The following is a 21,484-nucleotide window of genomic DNA, read 5'->3' as shown; positions in this document are numbered from 1 at the left end:
ATAACAGGCTTCTAGGACAGAGAGAACAAACACAGGGAGTAGTATTCTCCCTTACCCTGGATCTCACCAACTCTTGCCTCTCTCTGCTGCTCCAGCTCTCCCCTTTGCTTAGGACTTACCTACAGAAAAGGCAGTAGCACCTCTGCCCCAAATTCCATCCCTGTTCGCTGCACTTCACCATCATAGTACCATTTATTTGAGTCTTAATTCTTTCATTCTCAAATATCTTCTGTAGGGATCACAAATTAAACCATGTAAGGTAACATTTTGGTAGTCAGCTAATATTTTAGCGTTACTAAAATTCTAGGTCCCTAAGGAGCACGAGGTGGGAAGCCATTAGTCACACATTTCCTCATGGCACAGCTCTGCCACAGCTACACACAGGCTTTTGGTTACTAATCCCTGGTGCAGAATTCTGCTCTCAAACTGTAATACCTATAGTCAAGTAGATCAGTGCAGTGAAAACTGCACAGACTTTGAAACTGTGCTCAAATGCTGGCCTTGCTGTTCATTGACCATATGCCCTCAGAGTGTTCCTTGGTTTCATTAAGCCTCAGTTCCCATGTCTGTAAAATGGGCATAATAATTGTATCTCTCTCATGAGACTGTGAAGTTGAAATAATGTCTATTAAGTGCCAAATGCAGTACTAAAGGGCCAGCTTTTCCTTCTTTGTAGTGAAAAGATTCATTTAAAAAGTGATTATAAATATGTTTTAGGAGTTCCTGTCGTGGCACAGTGGAAACGAATCCCACTGGGAACCATGAGGTTGCGCGGTTTGATCCCTGGCCTTGCTCAGTGGGTTAAGTATCTGGCATTGCTGTGAGCTGTGGTATAGATCTCAGATGCAGCTCGGATCTGGTATTGCTGTGGCTGTGGTATAAGCCAGTGGCTACAGCTCCAATTAGACCCCTAGCCTGGGAACCTCCATATGCCTCAGGTGCAGCCCTGAAAGGTCAAAAAACAAACCAAAAAAACGTATTTTAGTATATAGTTTTGGAAAAAAGGGGAGAAACTGATTGCTCTCTGCCAATCTGAACCTCACATATTTTCCCATGATTTGTCTCACAAAAGTAGAAGTGTAAGTTTTATGACTAAATGTTCAGAAAGCTATTTCCTGGTTTCTAATTTGAGCCTCCCTAAAGACTAAAGGGATTATTCCAAAATCTAGTCAGTGCAGTGGCAGGTGATTGGGATTACATCAGTGGACAGGAATTAGAAGCAAGGGTACTAGTACTAGTGAACAGAAGATCTCGCTTTAGTGTTAGGATCGGCAAACCCTTGAAAAACTTAATTCACATTTCTGCAGTGCTGTGAGAATACATGGGTCGGTATTTGGGAAGAACTTAACCTGCTATAAAAAGCATATCTGAGTTAAAGACTAAATGTTCATGTTATCACAAATCATGGTTAGTCTAAGAACAAAGGTGATTTGTGTTTGTTTAAACCAAAGTGAACGCTACTCCTCCCTCTCACGTGATTGTCTGAGGTGGGGCTAATCTCATCTATTTTACTGTTCAGTTGGTCATTCTATTGGAGTTTCCAATTTCTTCTCCATTTTTGCCCCACATGAAGATCTGTGATTTATGTGGGGAATTTCATCAACATCTGAAAATTCTAAGTTTACTTTAATATGCCCAGATTGGCACAAAAATGTTTAAAGATGGTATTTTATTTATTTATTTATTTATTTATTTATTTGGTAATTTTATTTTTATTTTTTTACAGAATAAAATACATATATTTAAATACAATTACATTCACACAGATTATTCTATCATGGATCTTAAGAAACACATTAAGTGACTCCCTCCTTAGAAGTGGAATGTAAAATATGCTGAGACAAATAGGAAATTTATTCTATACTTTATCCCATTTTGTATGGCTTTCATCTTTACTATTTAGTATTATCTATTACATTTCAATTTTTCTTTAAAAATTAGCATTATATTAAAATTGTGTATACTATGCAACTAAAATTTATAAAGAAGAAAGCCTTATATACCATTAAATATTTTATATAGCATAATAAAAAGAATAACTTCACTGGTAAGAACACCAAAAATAATACACTCTCTGAAAATAAGTAAAATATAAAATGCGTAAATTGGTTAAGAAACAGTGTAACTATATAAATATGTCCTCACAATTTGTTACATCTTATTGATTCTTCAGTATAGGCATTACACCATTCTAGGTGATGTGATAAACAAGACATTATAGACCTTACATTGTACCATGGAAAGAAATGGTTATTAATAATACAATTGTAGAACTGTATTATTTAATTGTACAGTTGCATTCTTTAATTATAATTATCATAAATTCATTGATGGAGAGGAAATCAGAATCAGATCTAAGGAGACTTCAGCATTCCAAGAATGATGTCAAATGACCCCATTCGTGGTGGATTATGTACCTATTTACTATGAGATATGTTTCTTCTCCAGAGATTCCTTGTTTGTGTATCACTTGTAGATTTTTGCTTTGCAGTTCTTCTGAAGTTTTGATATAAGAGTCTATATGTATGAGATTGTTTTAAGTTGTTGTTCTCTTAATTTCAAGTGCATCTCCAGTGTCCTGCATTTGTACCCACCTCTTCTCATGATTTCTGATTTTGGTGGTATAATTGTGCATGGACGATTTCATGTCTTTACTGTATATATACCTTTACTGGTGAGCCTTGTCATTTGTGGAATTTTTGTTTCCTGTTGCTGTCTTTTCTTTTCTGCCTAGAGAAGTTCCTTTAGTATTTGTTGTAAGGCTGGTTTAGTGTTGCTGAATTCTCTCAACTTTTGCTTATCTGTGAAGCTTTTGATCTCTCCTTCAAATCTGAATGAGAGCCTTGCTGGGTAAAGTAATCTTGGTTGGAGGTTTTTTCTTTTCATCATGTTAAGTATATCATGCCACTCCCTTCTGGCCTGCAGAGTTTCTGCTGAAAAATCTGCCGATAACCTTATTGGGGTTCCCTTGTATGTTACTTGTTTCTTTTCCCTAGCTGCTTTCAAGATTTTCTCTTTGTCTTTAATTTTGGTCAGTTTCATTAATATGTGTCTTTGTGTACTCCTCCTTGGGTTTATTTTATATCGTAGTTTTGTGCTTCCTTGATATGAGTGAGTGATTCCTTCCCCATGTTAGGGAAGTTTTCGGCTATTATCTCTTGGAATGTTTTTTCTGTCTCCTTCTCTCTCTCTTCTCCTTCTGGCACCCCTATAATATGGATGTTGGTGCATTTAACGTTGTCCCAGAGTTCTCTGAGACTCTCTTCATTTCTTTTCAGTCTTTTTTCTCTTTTCTGTTCCGTATCCTTAATTTCCACTAATTTGTCCTCCATCTCGCTTATTCGTTCTTCTGCCTCCTGTGTTGTGCTGTTAGCTGCTTCTAGTGAATTTTTTATTTCATTGATTGTATTTTGCATCTCTTTTTAAGTTTTATATCTTGTATCTCTTTGGTCAATGTTTCCTTTAAGTTATCCATCTTTGCCTCCAGTTTATTTCCAATGTTTTGCATCATCTTCAGCATCAACAATATAAAGTCTTTTTCCTGGAGGCTAAGAGTCTTCTCCTTGCTTAGCTGGTTTTCTGGGGTTTTTCCTTTCTCCCTCATCTGAGTTATAGTTCTCTGTCTTTTCATTTTTATAGGTTTTTGGTTTGGTGACCTTTTTACAGATAATGGAGTTGTAGCCTCTCTTCTGGTATCTGCCCCCCTTGTGGCTGAAGTCAGTGTGGGGGCTTGCTGTAGGTTTCCTGATAGGGGAGGCTGATGCCTGCCCACTGGTAGGTGGAGCTGATTCTAATCCCTCTTGTGGGTGGAGCTTAGTCTCTGCATGGGATTAGAGGCAGCTGTGTGCCTGAGGGGTCTTTAGGTAGCCTCTTTACTGAGGGGCAGGGCTGTGATCCCACCTGGATTGTTGTTTGCCCTGGGGCTTCTCAGCACTGACTGATGGGTGGGGCCAGATTTTCCCAAAACGGCCACCTCCAGAGAAAGGCAGCTGCTGAATATTCCCGAGAGCTTAGCCTTCAATGTCCCTCCCTCACAACAAGCCACATTCACCCCTGTTTTCCCAGGATGTCCTCCAAGTACTGCAGTCAGGTTTGACTTGGATTCCCATGGAGACTTTGCTTTGACTTGGGACCCAGTGCACTTGAAAGTCTGTGTGTGCCTTTTAAGAATGGGGTCTCCATTTCCCCCAGTCCCATGGAGCTCCTGCTCACAAGCCCCACTGGCCATCAATGCCAGATGCTCTGGGGCTCTTTCTCCCTGTGCCAGGTTCTCCCATGTGAGGGTTTGATGTGGGACTCAGAACTCTCAGTCCTGTAGGTGAGTCTGTGTGAACCAGTTAGTTTCCAGTCTGTGGAGCTTCCCACCCGGGAGGTGTGGGGTTGTTTATATCACGAAATCGCCCCTCCTACCTCTTGATGTGTCCTCCTCTTTTTCTTCTAGAGTAGGGTATCTTTTTTAAGGTTTCTGGTCCATTTGGGTGAAGATTGCTCAGTCTTTAGTTGTGAATTTTGTTGTTTTTAGGAGAGGAGTTGAGCTCCAGTCCTTCTATTCCGCCATCTTAATCCTTTTCTTAAAGATGGTATTTTAAAGGTAATATTTAATACTAGTAAAAATGTATTTAGAGGCATTCATGCTACTGATAGTAGTAGTATGAATTGCTATAAGCTTCTTGGAAGTGAGTTGGTGATGTGTATCAAGAGCTCCAAAAATATATGTAACCGCTTTATAGAAATTCTAGCTCTAGGTTTATCCTAAGGAAATAAATTTATCCCTAAGGAAATAATGAAAGGTACATGTACTTATGCACATGTTTATCAAAGCATTTATTACAATAGTAAGTAAAAGAAACAATGTAAATGTTCAATATTTGAGAGTCATTAAATAGACTATGGCATTCCTAGGTGAAAGACTATTATGCAAGCAATTAAGCATGAAGCTCTGGAAGAATTTTTAGAGACATGGGAAATACAATACAATGTAGAGAGAATTTGTAGTTTTTTAATTAATGCAACAAATATTTATTAAGTACCTAGTAAACTCTAGGCACTATGATCAGTGGGAAAAATAGAATTTATTTGCCCTTCAAAAAATTTATATTCTAGTGGGGAGGGGGTGAAGAGAGTAACAATAAATAACAAGCCTAATAAATAATGAATTATATAGTATGTTAGAAAATGAGTGCTACAGCGAAAAGAAAAAATTGATGGAATTCCCTTGTGGTTCAGTGGGTTAAGGATCCAGTGTTGCCACTGCTGTGGCTCAGGTCGCTGCTGTGGCTCAGGTTCAGTGTCGATCCCTGGCCTGGAAACTTACAAGTGCTGCAGGCATGGACAAAAAAAAAAAATTGAACAGGACAGTGTGCATCATATGTCTGGGATGGGAGTGAACTGTAATTTTAAATGGGATAAACCAAAGTAGGCTTCATTGTGAAGGCAGCTTTGGAGCAAAGACTGGGAGTGATGCAATTAGCCCTGTGAACATGAGGATAGGAGTCTCAGGCAGAGGGAATAGCCAGTGTTAAAGCCAAAGGATATAAGGTAGTATAAACAGTGTGAACTCAAAATGGTAAAATACTGCTTATATATTTATAAGGTATACTACTTATATTTATAAGAATATGCTAAATTCTTGGAGTTCCAACTGTGGCTCAGTGGGTTAAGGACCTGATATTTTCTCTATGAGGATGTGGGTTTGATTCCTGGCCTCCCTCAGTGGATTAAGGATCCGCTGGGGCTGTAAGCTGCAGCAAAGGTCGCAGATGCAGCTTATATCCAGTGTTGCTGTGTCTGTGGTATAGGCCTCAGCTGCAGCTTTGATTCAGCCCCTGGCCCAGGAACTTCCATATGCCACAGGTGCAATTGTAAAAAGAAAAAGAAAGAAAGAAGAAGTTAAATTCTTAAAGCTTCCAACTTATTTTCATTATTTTCTAAATGTATCTTGTGATTGTTTTCCATCTTCTTTCATGAAGTAATTATTAAGGTTGATCTGTGGTCAATTTTATAAAAGCTGGGTTTCAATGCATCCATTCAGATTGCTGATGAAAAGATTCAAGATGAGAAGGAAAAAGTAGCACAATTTCCTCCCATTTGTTTTTTTTTTTTGCACATATCTCCTACCAAGCAGTAGAATCCTTAGTTTGTACAAAAAAACATGAAGATTATAAATTGCCAAGGTTAGGTAGACTGTTATTCATCAAGAGACCCCTCATTTAATAGGCTCAAAGCAGATTCTAATCAAAAAACAAAATGTTTCAAGAAGGAACAGTGAATAAAGGATATGGATGAACAATTAGTTTCTAACATTTCATGGACAAAATTGGAATTTGAGTTTAAGACACACAATCAACCAAAACCTTAATTTACTGTACTTGGAAAAATTCTCCAAGAAAACACTCATGTAAGAAGGAATAAAGTGCTTTCTTTTTTTTTTTTTAAGTAGTATCTATAGAAGGAGAATTTATAACACCTCTGCCATTATGGTAGAAATGTTAGTCATCTAATTTTTCAATGAATTTAGTTCCCAATCATGGCAGTTTCTCTCCTTATTTTTAAATTTAATGGCTTCATATATTTTTCTAACATTTTTAATTTACATCAATGTTTCTCAACATAGTTTTCCACTCTTCCCATCAAAACAGAAAAGCTTCAACACATTGTTGCTATGTTTATTTCTTTTCCTAAAAAAATTAAATAGAAATGATTGGTGCTATCAACTGAACACTTACAGTTAACTTTCCAGTGACAAATTAATCTACACAGTACCCGAGAGGAAGCAGAATCTAGAAGGGAACAGGTTTCTGTTTTGAAGTTCCCTGAGAATATTATAAACAGAAGAGAAAAAAGTGAGCTCAGAAATGATTAACACCCATACTCAGTGCCAAACACACAAAATCTTCTAAACCAAATTCCTTTCAAAAGTTTGTAGTTGGCCAGCTCGTGGAGAACATAAATAAGGACAAAGCAGTAATAGTTGATACTTTTAGATCTATAAATAAATACATTATACATATATATTTTAAAACCCTAAACATTTATGGGGTAATTTAAACACTGCTGGCTGATATATTGTATGACTGGCCTGCATATATGCATCATTGTTTAAAAATACAGGGACAATTCTTTGAACTATAGTTTCACATGATGCCTTAGGAATTGTAGATGGAGGTAATTGGGACATCTTGGAATCGGGGACTTCTGTTTAGTTATTTAATGGGTTACTGAGAGCTGCCCCAGCTTACTTCCCTTTCTGTAAATGAGAAGTGCAGCATCAAGCACTTTTCTTGATACTGAACAACGTAATTCATTTCACACCCAAAATGTTACCTAGTCTTTGAAAAATAATTTCTAGTTTTAGAATGAGTCCTGTTTTGAGGAGCCAATTTTCATAATTTTCTGTACATCTAGTTGGAATGATGGAAGGTGAAAGTCTCAATGTGTAATTAGGTGTGTAACCTGTAATTGAAACAGGAAGGACTTGGCTTTGCCTCTGCGTGAACTGGTGAAATGCACTGTTCTATAGAAAACCTGGGAGCAGGCAAGTCACCTGAGGCTCCTCTCACCTGGGCTGGCTTCAGTCAATAATGATGTTAACCTGTATCTACTTCTGGGGTTTCCTTTCTGAATTACCGTTACTCTGAAAGATTCAGAGTTGAGAAACTGAGATTCACAATTCCTCACAGCACGGGAATATGTCATAGGCATTTTGCAGAAAGACGGAGTAGCAGAGGCAGTGTCCCTGAAGAGTTCAGACCTGTGGAGAGCCATTCCCGGCCCTATGCCACACAGTGTCGCTTAGCCTTCTTGTCTATGGATTTGGCCGCATGCATAAGAATCCTACATTCTTCCTGCCATGGGAGCATTGGACTTAGCAATTATGTTTGAGTTTTATGGCTTTGGTCATCAAATGTTCTGTTTCACCTGTGGTTTCTCTTTAGTACAAGTTCTAAAAAATTTAAAGTACCAATGTATAATGATGACTAATTGCTGTTGGTATAATAACAACTGTTTATATTTTTGAACTTCAGTTGTGAGTCTGTTGTCTTGCTCTGCTTGTCACTCTCTGAAGAAAAGGCCACATTTAGGCTAGGTTTTATCTTATTTTAACCTTTGTGTTTTTACACCCAGCAGCCTTCATGGTTCCTGGAACTCAGCAGGTTTTCAGTAGAAACATATTTAATGAAGGAGTTGCACATTACTTCCTGAGAATCTCTTTATTTATTCAAACTGTAGTGTAATTCATGAATTTGAAGTTCTCCCTTCAGATATAAAAATGCCAAATATCCCAAAACACCGCCTAGGCTCTCTCCTCACACATCTTTAAAAATTAGCCCCCAAAGAGGAGCTTAATGTAATAAATAGAACTTCTAAATACATCCCTTAGCAACTTTTGACCTCCTAAGATGAAACCCTTTCTATGGAGGAAAATATATAGAATCTTTTCACCATGAATTGATTTAAGATGATGGTGCCTGAAACTATTTGAGAATAATTTTAATCCAAAGGGAAAAAAAATACATACGTGTGTTTCTTCTGAGTGATGTTTTTTTATTTTTCTAATGGGCTCTTCACTATTGTTTTGTCTGAATGAAGTTTTTTATTTGTGTTATTCCAGACGTGGTCCTACCACAAGCGTCTTTAAACCAGACATTAATAGCATAGTTCACAGTCATTACTGCCAGTGCTCAAACACAAATATTGCATTTGTGTTTGCAAAAGCTACACATCAGATGTTAATTAAGTGCATTTGTTTTTTTTATGCTTAAACAATCTGGCATAAAGAGTTTACATCTATATCAGTTCACCATAAGGTCTCTACAATATCTGAATCACCAGCCGTACAGTATATGATAAATACAGTGTTTCCACACAAAAAAATAACAGAATTGTCAGGAAAACATCAGGCCTGTTATATTTCTCTGTGAAAGAATAGCAACCGAATCGCAGTTTCTTTTTTCTTTTTGATAAAAAAAGTATTTAGGAGTAAACACCAATATTTAGAATGATAAATTTTTCATTAAAGAACACATGGAAAGTGAAATCATACCAGAGATTTTTTTTTCTTGTTTTTAGCTTGCTTCAGGGCGTTGTGACAGTCGCGTTGGAATAAAATTGGAATTTCAGCCTTGCAGTGAGGAGATTCATGCTGCCGCCAGAGCAGCCGAGTGCCAATCTGAGGGAGGCAGGAGCGGAGCGAAACCGCAAACTGAGAAACAAACTTTCACATCAGGTTTCTAATTTTAGAGCAAAAAATGGAATTACTTTAATTATATGACATTTAACTAGAAATACGATTTTCTGGGATTAATTATCTCCCTTATTTAAAAAATTTTTACTAAGTTGAAATTAGCATAAAAAATCAAATTCAGCATTTTAAATAAGGTCAGTGGGACTTGCTGGATTTAAATGCAGAATTTGATTCGTTAGAATTGGATCACCATGTTGGTGTTGGACTTGGGAAGGATTAAATAAATGGAGGAATTAGAAAAGCAAGCATTTGGGAAAAAAGCAGTTTTTCTTTCTTCCTTTTTTCTTTCTTTCTTCCTTTCTTTCCTTCCTTTTTTTCTTTCTTAGGCACAAAATGGGTCATGGCCTCATAACCCCTCAGGGAGGAAACTACTACCTGATTAGGTCAGAAACTTCTCAGATTCATTGACTGTCTCTAATTATTAACTGCTTGAAGAAGATACAGTGGTAAAACAAAATAAATTGTTTTGTAATACACTAAAGTTTAATGGAAGACTTTAAAATACACATAAGGGCATTTACAAAAAATAATCATTCTGAGTTTTAGTGATTACCTCTTATTTTATTTAAAAGAGAGTACAGGAGTTCCCGTCGTGGCGCAGTGGTTAACCAATCCAACTAGGAACCATGAGGTTGCGGGTTCGGTCCCTGCCCTTGCTCAGTGGGTTAATGATCCAGCGTTGCCGTGAGCTGTGGTGTAGGTTGCAGACACGGCTGGGATCCCACGTTGCTGTGGCTCTGGCGTAGGCTGGTGGCTACAGCTCCAATTCAACCCCTAGCCTGGGAACCTCCATATGCCGCAGGAGTGGCCCAAGAAATAGCAAAAAGACCAAAAAAAACAAAAAAACAAAAAAACACAAACAAAAGAAGAGAATACAAAAGTTACTTCTCATGTTTAATTTATTTTTCTAAGAAATAATTAAATTTAAGGTATGCTTTTGAAGGATTTTTTTTTTTGTCTTTTGTCACTTTAGGGCCACACCTGTGGCATGTGGAGGTTCCCAGGCTAGGAGTCGAATCGGAGCTGTAGCTGCTGGTCTACACCACAGCCACAGCAACATCATATCCGAGTCACGTCTGCAACCTACAGCACAGCTCACAGCAATGCCAGATCCTTAAACCACTGAGCAAGGCCAGAGATCCAACCCTTGTCCTCATGGATACTAGTCGGGCTCATTAACCACTGAGCCATGATGGGAACTCCTTGGAGGAATTTCTTAAGTAGAGTTTTATTTTAATTAAGTAAATCAGTGTTGGGACAAGTGTATTCTTTATGGCACTCTTGTGCTCTGGGCTTAACATCTAAACTTTTTTCTACCTTTTATTATTTATCTTAGATAAAGAGATCATTTGTTAGCAAGGTAGATCGACTTTGGGAATTCTATGAAGAAAAGGGGCAGTTATTGGGCACATGATAGTAAAAGATGCCTTGGAATTTGCTGGATGGGGGGATTCATAAAAAGTCCCATGTTTTTAGGGATGAAATGGTCCATGCCACCATACTGAGGGGAGGATAAGCCCTGGGTCCATGTGAACGAACTTACCTTGAAAGTGACTTGCTCCCCCAAACTAATAAATTACATATGAATATCTGAATGTTGACTGGATATTTCAAAGTCCTGGAATAGCAGAGCACAATAGACCCAATACGTATTTTGAATACTACTTAGTATAACCACACACACACACACACACACACACACACACACACACACACACACACAACTTTTCAGCAAAATCTGCATGTGACCCAGCTATTTCTCTGAATGATGATAAAGATGAAGCTACTTCTTGAGTCAGAATAGGGAATGTATATCATATATCTGGAAATGGGACTGTTTGTAATATTACTTGTTGAGGGGCGGAGGAAAGAAAAACCATGCTTGGATGGTTTCCATTAATGAATGACATTAGCATTGACCAAAAAAAATTTCCGATTGTACTCTATGAAATACTAAAACTGATATAATTCTCAAAGATATTTTGAGTAAGTGATTGCTATATAAGGTTGAGAGAGATATGTATTGACTGTTAGGAAATTTAATTTTTATGAAATCAGCATTACAGAGAAATACTGTAATCTGATTCATTCCTGCAGAATTCCCAGTAGGAAGAGGCCCAGCCTCAGGAGTTGAAATGTTTCATTATGTACATGTGTGGGAAAAAGATGAAATGTGGTTTCCGTGTGCTGATTTTCTGCAAAGCATCTATTAGTATGAGAGTACCCAGGCTAGGCAGCAAAGCCCCCAAACCACGACTGTCTAGGGGAAAGTGAATTCAGCAGGATCTCTCCATGGATACTGACATCAGGGGCAATAAGTTTGAAAGTAGCAAGAAAAAAGCAAGGACAGTAAATAGTGTTGAAATAGTAACTAAGGAATTGTCTTATGCTGAAGATGAGGTCAGCCTTTTATCCCCCACCAATCCCTGGTCAACTTTGCTTTTAGAAATGTAAAGTTCCCCCCAAATGAAGAAACTGCAGACCTAAGCTTTTTATACCAATGCTAATTTAACCAAGTTGTCCATCTTATAATGTAAACTATAATTAGAGCAGAGCTATTTATGTAACATGAGCTGCATCATCCCTGAGGCAGAGAAAAGCAGGACTGTTACCCCTGAGTGCTGGAGTAATGGGACTCTGGAGTAGCAATGGCAGTCCCAGGCCCATAGGAAGCTGGGGAGAGAAGAAAGAGGTGCCTCCAAATGGTTATACCAAGAAGGTATACATAGCGGCCCAAACTCTGCTAAACCCTCGTCATGAGACACAAGAGTCACTTTGTCCTTCCCAATGCCAAGACTCTTTGTCAATTTCAGTGACCTCCTTTCTTAGCCGAGACTGTTGTTGAGGTTCCTTGAATCAGATCTTAACCTAGCTTAGTGATGACAGGTCTGTGTTTGAGGAGGAATGGATGGGTGCAGAGTTTGATTTACTCCTGTCTCTCAGACTTTTAGTAGGCCTGACACTGAATCCAGCCCCTGTGGTGGAGATGGCCTTGGAAATGAATGGAAGGCAAAGACTGTTGATATTTAATTCTCAAGTGTGCCTTTTTCTGTGGATATTTTGGAAAGGCTGGGCTCTTATTAACCATTCTTAAAAAAAAAAAAAATCCAGGAGTTCCCGTCGTGGCGCAGTGGTTAACCAATCCAACTAGGAACCATGAGGTTGCGGGTTCGGTCCCTGCCCTTGCTCAGTGGGTTAACGATCCGGTGTTGCCGTGAGCTGTGGTGTAGGTTGCAGACACGGCTGGGATCCCGCGTTGCTGTGGCTCTGGAGTAGGCCGGTGGCTACAGCTCCGATTCAATCCCTAGCCTGGGAACCTCCATATGCCGCGGGAGCGGCCCAAGAAATAGCAACAACAACAACAACAACAACAAAAAAGACAAAAGACAAAAAAAAAAATCCAGATGCATTTAGAGTGACTAAAAGTATCTGCTTGTAGCTCAAATAGCTCTGTTACTAAAATAAGTATGTATATGACCTTTAGAAAATCTGGAGTTGATAATGAGGAATATTTTTATTATTTCAAAATAAAACCAAGTAAAGGAAACTCCTTGGATTAAAAATTGCCTAAAGAATAGAATCTTCAACATGAGGCTCTCTCTTTGCCCAATTAATCTGCTTTTCTAATGATTTAGGTATCGGCGCTAGCCCGTACGTGATGAACTGCAACGTTACCATAGATTCTCAAGATTTGGATCTGGGAAAAGAGATCGCTAGTGCCATTCGTGGCTCGAATGTGAATGGATTGAAGGGTGTCCAAACAATGGCTTTTCCTCACCAGGGGAAAATTGAGATTGCTTGCAACGTAGAGAGTTTTGAAGATCCAGAAGTTATAGAAACTGCAGAGGGCTCTCAATACATGGCTTACAGTGTCCTTGGAGACCAGTTTTATTATGTACCTCCTCATTACATAGAAGCTCAAGTTAAAAAGTTGGCAAGTGATCGGGGAATTGGTACTATAGGGAGAGCATTAATTGGATTTACACCTCAAGAGTGCAAGAACTGTGCTGAATATGCTATAAAGGAAGGTATTGGGGAGTTCTGGAAGATACGGGGAGGTGTTTTCATGTGATCCAGTCTAAGGCTTCATTGAAATTGTAAGGAAAAATATCAGTCATTACAAAGTTTTCTTCTGGCCAGTAAGGATGAAGGCAAGATGCAAGAGCTTGATTCTAGCTCTTTGTTGGAGAACTGGAAGTAGTCTCTGTCCAATGACAAGGACAGGTTTTATAGACTGTCCATAATCACGTTGTGATATTTCTTTTTCTTTCTTTTTTTTAAATTATAGTTGATTTACAGTGATCTGTCAATTTCTGCTATACAGCAAAGTGACTTAGTTATACAAATATACATTCTTTTTCTCACATTATCTTCCATCACGTTTCATCACAAGTGACTAGATATAGTTCCCTGTGCTATAGAGCAAAATCTCATTGCTTATCCACTCCAAATGCAATAGTTTGCATCTACCAACCCCCAAACATATTTCTAATCATCATTAAAACTTCTCGAGAGCCTCTTCTGTGTCAAGTTTATGTGCTTGCATGTACTAGAAGCCCTCCTGAATCCGTCAAGTAAAATGGCCATGGTTGCTGAATCATTTTTAATCATCATGAACAGAACTAAAAATGGACTCAATTTATTTGGTTTTCTGGAACTTTTTATTCCCAAGTCCTGTATACAACTCTTATTTTTTGAGTAATCCTTTTTTATTAATGTACACTTTAAAAAATCAAGTACTAAGTGACTGAAAAGTGGGGAGAATTATAAAATAAAATTATTCTTTCAAAGCATGATTGTTCTTTCTTGCCTTCCTATGTTTAGGATGACTTACTATTCATTCTGGAGATAACTGCAAAGGCCAGATTTGTCTAATTTTTTTATGTTTATGTGAGGAAGTGGAATGGTGGTGTTGGGCATGACTTCAAGGAATTGTATTTATCCTTATTGTAATTTAAATGGGAAGTCTGAAGGTTTAGGGATTATATTGCTCTTGAGTGAAGAGAAGGATATTGGTGGAAGAATTTTATTTGAAAGAAATCAAAATATGTTGCCTCTTTGTGAACTAAAAGAAGCCACTTGTTGATTCCAGCGACTTTATGTAAATCCTTAGTGTTTATATTGCTTATATTAGTACAAGGTACTTTCTATCCATAAAGCACAAAGAAACATTTTTTTCTATAGATTTTGTTTAGCGAGAAAGATTATGGCCTTGTCTAATAGAGCACATAATGCAGATTTATTTTAAGAACTTAAAAGTAAAAAAGAGGAATTCCCGTCATGGTGCAGCAGAAATGAATCCAACAAGGAGCCATGAGGTTGCAGGTTCCATCCCTGGCCTTGCTCAGTGTGTTAAGGATTCAGCATTGCTGTGAGCTGTGGTATAGGTTGCAGACGCGGCTTGGATCCTGTGTTGCTGTGGCTGTGGTGTAGGCCAGCAGCTATAGCTCTGCTTTGACCCCTAGCCTGGGAACCTCTGTATGCCATGGGTGCAGCCCCCTGAAAAAAGCAAAAAAAAAGTAAACAAGAAGTTTAACTTCGTCTTTTTATAGGATCCAATAATCTGTCTTATTCTTTTAGTTTACATTTGACTCGAATGTTATTGCATTAATTTTATATCAGAATTATGCTTGCTTCTTCAGGTGTTTTTCTTTCTTTTCCTTCCTTCCTTCCTTTCTTTCTTTCTTTCTTTCTTTCTTTCTTTCTTTCTTTCTTTCTTTCTTTCTTTCTTTCTTTCTTTCTTTCTTTCTTTCTTTCTTTCTTTTCTTTCTTTTCTTTCTTTCTTTCTTTTGGCTGCATGTGTGGCATATGGAGGTTCCTGGGCCAGAGATCGAACCCAAGCTACAGCAGTAACCAGAGCCAAAGTAGTGTCAACACCAGATCCTTAACCTATTGAACCACGACAAAACTCCTTTTGGGTATTTATTCTGTCAATATAAATACAGCAGAGGTGCAGCAAAGGAAACCATAAAAAAAAAAAAGACAACCTACAGAATGGGAAAAATAGTTTCAAACGATTCAACTGACAAGGGCTTAATCTCTAAAATATACAAACAACTTATACAACTCAACAGCAAAAAAACCCCAACAACCCAATTGAAAAATGGGCAAAGACCCGAAAAGACATTTCTCCAAAGAAGATATACAGATGGCAAACAAACACATGAAAAAATTCTCAGCATCACTAATTATTAGAGAAATGCAAATCAAAACTATCATGAGGTACCACCTCACACCAGTCAGAATGGCCATTAATCATTAACAAATCAACAGATAACAAATGCTGGAAAGGATGTGGAGAAAAGAAAACCCTCCTGCACTGTTGGTGGGAATGTAAGCTGGTACAACCACTATGGAAAACAGTATGGAGGTACCTCAGAAAACTAAATATAGAACTACCACATGACCCAGCAACCCCACTCTTGGGCATATATATGGACAAAACTTTCCTTGAAAAAACCCATGTATATTCATTGCATCACTATTCACAATAGCCAAGACATGGAAACAACCTAAATGTCCATGGATAGATGAATGGATTAAGAAGATGTTGTATATATACACAGTGGAATACTACTCAACCATAAAAAATAACAAAATAATGCCATTTGCAGCAACATGGATGGAACCAGAGACTCTCATACTAAGTGAAGTAAGTCAGAAAGAGAAAGACAAATACCGTGTGGTATCACTTATATCTGGAATGTAATATACAAATGAACCTATCTACAGAAAGAAAACAAACTCATGGACTTGAAGAACAGACTTATGATTGCTGAGGGGGAGGGAGTAGGGTGGACTGGGAGTCTGGGGCTAGTAGATCCAAACTATTATGTTTGGAGTGGATAAGCAATGGGATCCTGCTGTATAGCACAGGGAACTATATCTAGTCACTTGTGATGGAACATGATGGAAGATAATGTGAGAAAAAGAATATATATATATATATATATATATATATATATATATATATATATGTATGGCTGGGTCACTTTGCTGTACAGTAGAAATTGACAGAACACTGTAAACCAACTATACTGGAAAATATAAAAATCATAGATAAATAAATATTCTCCAGGTCTCAAAGCTAATAAATAAAAAATTTAATTCAAATTTGTTTAATTGCTATCGTGAAGAACCAGCACTCTCCAGTTCGACCCAGTGGATCTGGGCAGTCTGAGAAGCAATCATGCCTTGTTTTTCTCCGGCTTTGGCAGAAGCCATGTGGCCTAGTAGGACAAGCATTGAACAGCACAGTCTGGCTTGGGTTCTGGACCCTGCTCTTACTTTCTATATAGCCATCGTTTCACTGCCTGTAAAATAGGGAAAAGAGTCTCTATCCAGACTGTGTTTTTGGGAATTAAATGGAAGTACTATGTAAACTTTAATATAAAAATGAAATATATTATTAATACTCCTTCCAGAGCTCTTTTAGAACTTTGCTTCAGTTTTGGTCATCAGTATTAAACAGACGAAAGAGGATAAAAGCACAGATGTCACTGAGTTATTTAGGGTTATGGCAGGAGTTGATTTATTTGACACTTACCTGATTAATCTCTCCAGATTCACATACTGTATTCCATACTGCCCGTTTTGAGCAAAGCCTGTTGACAACCAAACATGTATTTAATGGTTATATAGTTTGTTCTTGAAGATGAAAAAAAATTTCTGATGACAGCTGGTGGTGATGGTTGCACAGTAATGTGAATACTTCATGCCACTGAACTACATACTTAAAAATGGTTAAAATAGTAAATTTTGTTATGTACGTTTTACCACAATTAACTATTAAAAATTATATATTAACTTCCTAAAAGTTAAAAAAACAAAACCAAACATCTGAAGAAGACAATTTCACTAAGCCCACACTTTCTACATAAAATTTTGTCAAACTCTAACATCTATTAAGATATATAAACACATAAGAGCTGTTTTTTCTTTTTCAATTTATTATGCTGGACTCTGGCACTACATATGAGGCTTAGTTAATGGTTTAAAATAGTGTTGGCCTTTAATCCAACTGTCTATTTAAAATAATAATTTAACTGCCTTTGTTATAAATAATTTTTTAAAAACCAGCACAATCTCACTTCTTACCTCTTATCTGTATTCGAATTCTCCTGTTCCTTTTATTATCTTTCTCTCTTCCCCTTCTCCCTTGCTCCACCGTGGTTCTTTAGAAAATCTGAAACAGCTGTAAGCTACTGAAGGTTTGTCCTCTGGATGGATATGGTAGCATCAGTTCTTTCTATGCATAAGCTGGCAGAAGTAGCCTGACTGGATCTATAACAGTAAGAGGGATTATTATCAAATTGGGTTGAGAAAATCTGACCAGACGAACTAACAAATACCCTGATTCATATTACCCTTTTCTCTTATTGCTCCCCTAGAAACAGACCAACACTTTGTGCAAATGTTTCTGCAGTATTTTTTCCATTGGACCTCAAAGTGGACATTGTGTGGAATGTGGCTTCATAGCTCGTTTAACCTCCATCTCCTGCCAGATGACTTTGCCCATGACTTGTGCCAGTTGTAAATGGGACAAAATCAATGTGGACAAATACAGTTTACATTTTATTAACTCTTTAGTGTTTTTTTGCTCTACCGCACTTTAAACTTCAACTTTTAGTATTTTAGACAAGGGACAATTTTAGCAAAAAGCTAGGCTATGAAGGTTAGAAGGGCTTTTGGTGGTGGTGGTGGTGGTATTGGGGGCAGGGGATGTCCTTTGTTTCCAGCCTCAACTGGGGCTTGACTCCACAATAAATTAAAATATCTTTAACATAAGGAGGAGGGGTGGGCTAAGTAGAATAGAACTGTAAAATAAAACAAAATGGGGGGTGATATTTTCATTTCTCAACATAATGAAAAGCCTTGCTCTGTAATTGGTTTGTACTGTCTTGGAAGTGGCGTCCGTGGTCCACAAAGGACCACTCTATGAGAGATCTGCAAGGAATTTATCATTCCCTCTGGCTGAGCCAAAGCAGGCTTGATATACAGTTTTGTTTAGTATAAATATTCTCATGTTACTGTTTACTCTGTGGGGATATGAGGATCTCACTGACAGGGTACGTGCTCCACTGCCTTGCTTTTAAAAGGCATTTATTTGACTCTGTTGTTTGTACTAGCACAGAAACTTCAGAGAATGGCCCGGGAACTTGTTTGATAAGCATCCAGACCACGCTCCCGGAGTATGTCGCGCTCGGGGGTTAGAAAAGCTTATTGTTTTAAGGAGGCCAGCACATGGCTTCGAAGGAGCCCATTTTTCAAAGGTAAGAACAATTAGGACATCAACAGCAGTCTCTTAGAATGCTCCTCTGAGATGCAAGGAAAGGCCCTGGTGAGTGTGGCTCTGGCTGAACTCAGCCAGACTTTGGATGACGCTGCCACTTCTTTTGCCCTATTTGCAGTATTTCAAGACAAATTAGTTTCTTGTGAATTAAGATGAGAGTCAAGAGACCTAAACATGGGATGACTTTCTCTTTCTAACTGTGCAGTGTGTGCATGGGCAAGCTATTGTCTCTCAGCCCCACACCAAACTATCCCTACGCTGCTTTGTGTCACTGCGAGTCTGCAAACCACCTCTCTTCTTTGCCAGCTGGCTCCCTATTAGGCTCTGCCTATGTGAGGAGCTGGACAGGGAGGCTGCAGGGCCGAAGGAGGAGAGGGGCTTGCTTTTTCCTGTTTCTTCCTGTTTCTGGCAGCCCCACTGCAGCAATGGCTCTTGACCTGACAATGGTCCTTGGTTCGAGGCTCCAGCTAATTTCTGACACGTTCAGAACTGGCCTCATTGTGCCTCTCAGAAGCACCAGCAGCAGCTGAGCCCCAGCTCTGTGAGGCCTCTCCTCTAAGCTTCTAGGCTTGGAGAACCTGCCTCCTCCCTTTCCTCCTCCAGCCCTGGGGTGCATTGCTTCCTGTAGTCGTTTATATCTCTCGGTACCATGTTCTCTCCTTGTTCTTTTGGTTCTCTGACAACTGTGACTAAATTTTCACTTTTTTTTTTTTTTAAATACTTTGTGTGGTTTCTGTCTTCCTGACTGGATCCTGGCAGAAATAAAGCTATCAACAGACCAAACCGGGAGTTCCTGTGGTGGCGCAGCAGTGACGAACCCGACTAGTATCCACGAGGACACGGGTTCAATCCCTGGCCCTGCTCAGTGGGCTAAGGATGGGTGTTGCTGTGAGTGGTGGCATAGGCTGCAGACTCAGCTCAGATCTGGCATTGCTGTGGCTGTGGCTTAAGCTGGCAGCTGCATCCTATTTGACTCCTAGCCTGGAAACTTCCATATGCCACTGGTGCAGCCCTAAAAAAGACAAAACAAACAGAAACACAGACCAAATGGAAGAAAGGAAAAATAAGGCAGAAAATATTCAGTGTGGATCTGTAGTTCTTCATGAAAACAGCTTGATGATTACTCACCTTTCTTTCTCATTTGCATTGTATTCTCTGAATCTCATTGTTTTCTTACTGTCGCATTCTATGTTCCCTTTGATGGTCTTGCTATTCTTTCAGCTAATAGGGAGTCTGAGGATTGAATTGGGGTAAGGATAGGAAATATTATGCTAAACCATTGGATGGAGTTTTCCAGTAATTGTCTTTCATGTAGCAGCTTATTCTACCATTAAAAATGTAGACAAATATAACTTTATTTTCTTTTTCTTTTTTTCTTTTTTTGGCTTTTTAGGGCTGTACTCATGGCATGCGGAAGTTCCCAGGCTAGGGGTTGAATCGGAGCTATGGCTGCCAGCCTACACCACAGCCACAGCAACTCGGGATCCCCAACCCACTAAGCAAGGCCAGGAATGGAACTGACGTCCTTGTGGATCCTAGTCGGCTTCTTTAACCACTGAGCCACGACGGGAACTCCTAACAAATATAACTTTAAAAATTAAAGTCTATTCAATCTTTTAAGAGTTACACGTCTTTCCTTTTGTAGGCATTTTCACCTGCCAGGTAGATGATGCTTTTTACTTGGGGTAGGCTCCCAGCCAAACCTCTTTACCAAACCTTCTATGTACCACACTATTAACTTCTTCTTAGGAAACCACATCTGTAGCCAGTCACTCTTTCCCAACTTCTTAGGTACCTCTGTCTTCAGGAAGACCAACTGCTTTGGAAAAAGTAGTCATTATTATTGATGTAGTCTAGCAATGAGCTGTTGATATAAAGCTATATTGTTTCTAGTAAATGTAAAGCATTTTTGGTAATTGATGAGTATTACTCTCTGTCTACTCTAAAATTATGTGTAGTAGTTCGTCTTTCTTCATGATATCCACTCCACTGTTTCACAAAGATAAAAGGAAGATGAAATATCAAGATGCAGGAAAGAAGTCTTCAGTAAACTCTCTCTCTTTTTTTTACTGGTCGCATCTGTGGCATATAGAAGCTCCCTGGCCAGGAATTGAATCTGAGCCACAGCTGAGACCTGTGCCACAGCTGTGGCAACACTGGATCCCTAACCCACCGTGCCACGGTGGGAACTCCTCAGTAAACTTAGCATCATTAATTGTGGCTATCTTTCATTGAATTCCAGCTAAGTGTCAAGTACTGTTAGGCAATTTTTACATCCCTTCGAGTAGTGACTGTGAAGAAATAAAATTCCACATGTTCTTTTTAGCCCACTAGGCCAACCAGGAGCCTCCTCTCACCATATCCCACATTCTGTAGGTTTATTCCACTCTTCTAACCCTAAACAGTGCCCTTGGACCTACATCCTCAGGACTTCAGGCCTCTCCTCCTAGATCTGGTTAACTGTTCCTCTGGTTTCTTATGATCTAGGTAGAAATTGTGCATCCAGTTTGTTGAATGTCCCCTTCCATGGCACTTCCATAGGATGGCCCACCTCGGAATCCTGAAACTTCTTCCAGACCTTAGGTTGCTCTCCAACACTTCTGTCCTCTTTTCTCATTTAAAGTTTTTTTCAGAACTGTCTTTTACACAATTACCATAGACTGAATTCTTCCCACTTATTCCTTCTTATACCTGGAAGATCCATTGGTGTCTAGTTTCATAGCTTCCTCCCCTGGACTGTCAGTGCCTCCACTGCAGGGCTAATTCAGTGCTGCTAAGCACAACTCTGCCTCACCAACAGAACAAGTGGAAGAAGAACCCCCACATTCCCAGGTTTCTCCAGATGAACTTATGTGGGCTGAGCTACGAAATGTGCTTCAATTAATTAGAAGCATCCTGGAATCACTCCCACTGTCCTGAAAGGGCCAAGATGGCCAAAGGACCCAGAA

General features: G+C 38.8%; 1 protein-coding gene across 3 annotated transcripts in view; it reads left to right on the top strand.

The window, feature by feature from the left end:
• The window catches only part of FTCDNL1 (formiminotransferase cyclodeaminase N-terminal like), a 178,336-nt gene that overhangs the window by 72,917 nt on the left and 83,935 nt on the right, over window positions 1-21,484 (top strand). For 2 of the 3 annotated variants that reach the window (XM_047773164.1, XM_047773163.1), the window contains one exon: window positions 12,880-13,539. The exons of the other annotated variant lie outside the window; for it this stretch is intronic. In XM_047773164.1, the coding sequence (XP_047629120.1) occupies window positions 12,880-13,316 (437 nt within the window). In that variant the 3' untranslated portion in view covers window positions 13,317-13,539. Of the gene's footprint in view, window positions 1-12,879; window positions 13,540-21,484 lie in introns of those variants that run through there. 3 annotated transcript variants of the gene reach the window in all.

The sequence above is a fragment of the Phacochoerus africanus genome, chromosome 3 (assembly GCF_016906955.1).
Source record: "Phacochoerus africanus isolate WHEZ1 chromosome 3, ROS_Pafr_v1, whole genome shotgun sequence".
Lineage (NCBI taxonomy): Eukaryota > Metazoa > Chordata > Mammalia > Artiodactyla > Suidae > Phacochoerus > Phacochoerus africanus.
This window is presented reverse-complemented; position numbering and strand designations above follow the sequence as displayed.